A 3,291-nucleotide genomic window follows, 5' to 3' on the forward strand; every position below is an offset into this window, starting at 1 on the left:
ATTAACTTAAGGTACTTGGAAGCATAAAATTATTTAGTCAGCAGTAATTACTTTAAGTGTGTTAATTTTATTTTTGTAATTTGATATTTTAGCTTTTATGTGAAAACAATGAAAGTAATTACTGTTGATTATGAGTTTTTTTTGTATTATGCATATTAATAATGAAATAAGAAATAAGAAATTTATGTGAAAGAATTTTATTATTTTAAGTTAACGGAAAATTTTGTTAAATTTTATAAAAGAAAGACGACGGAAATGAGGTGTCGTCTTTCGAATTGACCTTACTTGAGTTTACTGACATGACTCCTCCTTCCCTTGTTTGAAGACTCTCCTGAGTCGTCATATTAATTTTAATTTTAAAAATTTTGTACTTCCAAGCAAATATTACAATTATGATCAAAATAGTAATTATAAAATATAAATGTTATTATTTTATATATATAATAAGATTTTCTTTTATACTTAATTTCTGTAATTTTACTAAGATTTTCAATTTGATTTAGGATAATGTTATCAAAATTTAATTCATTGTTTAGATTTGTAATATTATCTTTTAAATCTAGTAATAAAAATCTATGTTTAAATTCTTTTTGTTCGTTTTTTATTGAATAATTATTTATATTTATAGAACAATTATTAAAATTGATTAGATAATTTCCTTTGAGAAGAAAAGATCTTTCATCACAATTACTAGAAAGATTTACATTATTTTGATTCTTGGCAATTACTAAACCTTTTTCAATTTCCAAAACTTCTGATATATTATTAAATCATTTATTGCAACTTCTTTTTACTAGGCAATGGCTTGATAATTTTAAATTTTTCAAATCCGTATTTTTTACATAGGTAAAAGTTTTATTATTAAATTTTACAATGTTTGCTGGAGTAAATTTTAATTCCCTGTTAGTCCTATCGGTCATTGGTATTAGTAATGAATTTGCTAATGTTATAAGTCCTTTTGGAATATTTATGGCGAAGATTAAGTTATTTTTGTCATCTATTATAGTCCCTAATTTAAAATTTTGTAATTTGTCAAAATCAATATCGTATTCAATGATTTCCTCATTTGTTAGTATAATACTGTACATATATTGCACCTGATCTTGCCGATGATATGTTATCTTGTAAGTGTTCTATGTTGTCTTGTTAGACTTTTAATTTTAATGCATAGTCAGTGTCAATTGTTTGTGTAAGTAATTGTTTGTCATGTTCTCGAATCATGTTGAATTTTCTCGAAATTGTATTTCTGTCTTGTTCTATTGCTTCTTTAAGTTTCACGAAAGATTCATTAAAATTCTGATTAATCTTTACTTGTTTGTTAATGTTGGTGCCATATGATTATTTTGAGTTATAACATTTAAGTGGTTTTCGATTTCTAATCTGTCGGTGTTACCCATTGTTCCATAAAGCCATTTGTGTACTGTGATTACGAAATTGATTAAGCCACTTGGAATTGTAAAGTGTTTTCCCTTTCGTTTAAGCTAGTAAGTTTTATGTTTGTTTCAAAAGTATTCAATATATTCGAAATTTCTTCAATATTAATTATATGTAAAATTGTTTGAAGAATAATTTTACCTGAAAATTTTGATTTTCTCTTAATATTAGAAGAATGAATGTTATCAAGAGCATGTTTTATATATTTAGGTTGTTCTTTGTGCCTAACACTTTTATAATTCTTTATATAACCTTCTACTCTATCATCTTGGTAATTTCCTTTGGTTGTGGAATGATAACTATAATTATACCATTCCAAAGCCCTAAAAATTTTTTCTTTAATATTAAGGTCCTTATTTTCAATTCCTAACATTCTAATTTTTTCGCTAAGTGTATTATGTAATCGTTCTATGTCAGAATTCCCGGTATGAGAATTCGGCTTAACTAAATGAGGTTCTATATTTTCTTTTCTTAAGAAGTCCTTTATATTTACGCTACGAAATTCATTGTCTGTTTCTAATTTTGTAAAATGCACTCTTTGTGATTTGTATTCCCTTAATTTTTCAAGTATAGTTTGGTTGTTTCTGTCCTCGAGATAGAAAGCGGTTGCAAATTTAGAGAATTTATCTAAGAAGGTAAGGAAATTTGATTTAGAATTCGTGTATACGTCCATATGTATAATCTGTTTGATATTTTCAGGAGTTTCAGTGAATTTGAATCTTTCTCTTATTGGATTCCTGTCATACTTTGCTCTGTTACAAGTGTCACAATTGTTAATGTATTTTTGAATAAAACTTTGAAATTCCGAACTTTGAGGTTCGGAAGGTATATATGTCGTTTTAAGCCCTCGTATGATTTTTGATTATTGGTTTGTAAGTTTCGTCTTCTGTCTTCATGTCCTTTGCATGAAATGAACATTTGACAAATTTTATTCCCTTAATGTCACTAAACAGTTTCTTTAATTTTTGTTGCAAAATGTTATATTTGTGGTCAGGTAGGTCTGTGTAAGTTCCTATTTTACCCGGTTTATGTATCTTCTTAGAATGTCGGATAGATTGTTTTGTAAGTCTTGCGAATTTATATAAATTTTCCTATTCTTATGTATTGTCTCAATTTCTCTAATTTTTTGGTCCGTTAAAATAAGTTGTGTTTTAAATCGGTTCACAACCGTCTCCAGTATTGGTATGTGGTCATTAAAGTCTTTCTGTTGAGAATGTACCATTTCGTTTTCGTCAACATTGTTGTGTAAAGAATTTGCATCTTCGTCACTCCCCTTTTCTGAGTCAATCGTCTCGATTGCATTTATTTCATGAGTCTACTTATTTATTCTGCTAAGAAAATCAGCCACTTTGTTTTCTTTACCCTTTATGTAATCAATGTTAATGTTATATTCCCCTAGTTTCAGTAGCCAACGATATAGTCTTGGGTCAACGTCTTTACCCTGTGTTTTCGAGTGTAACCATTTTAATGGTTGATGGTGAGTTAGTAAGTCAAACTTAACACCGTAAAGGTAGGGTCTAAAGTAATTCGTCGACCACACAATTGCTAATAGTTCCTTTTCAGTTGCTGAGTATTTCCTCTCATGTTCGTTGAGGGTCCTACTGGAGGAACATACTGGGTGGCTGTCTTGTTGGAGAACAGCATCAATAGCATATTGGCTGGCATCTGTAACAAGTTTAAATTTTTTGTTAAAGTCAGGGTACTTATGTATGGGTGTTTCAGTAACCAGTTTTTTTAATTTTTCAAAAGAATTTATAAAGTTAGAGTCGTTTGTGTCCACTTTCACATTTTTCTTTAGGTACTGAGTCATAGGCTGGGCTACCTTAGTGTAGTCTCGAATAAAGTTTTTAATAAGTT

General features: G+C 28.4%; 1 protein-coding gene across 1 annotated transcript; it reads right to left on the reverse strand.

The window, feature by feature from the left end:
* Positions 1–1,146: 1,146 nt before the first annotated feature.
* On the reverse strand, positions 1,147–3,099 carry LOC129615790 (uncharacterized; the record flags this gene model as incomplete). Its single annotated transcript, XM_055531155.1, has 4 exons — positions 1,147–1,265; positions 1,687–2,061; positions 2,181–2,333; positions 2,797–3,099. Coding segments are annotated over 4 exons (950 nt in total), but the record flags the coding sequence as incomplete, so codon positions are not given.
* Positions 3,100–3,291: the final 192 nt, after the last annotated feature.

The sequence above is a fragment of the Condylostylus longicornis genome, unplaced genomic scaffold (genome assembly GCF_029603195.1).
Source record: "Condylostylus longicornis isolate FDR11 unplaced genomic scaffold, ASM2960319v2 ptg000147l, whole genome shotgun sequence".
Classification (NCBI taxonomy): Eukaryota; Metazoa; Arthropoda; class Insecta; order Diptera; family Dolichopodidae; genus Condylostylus; species Condylostylus longicornis.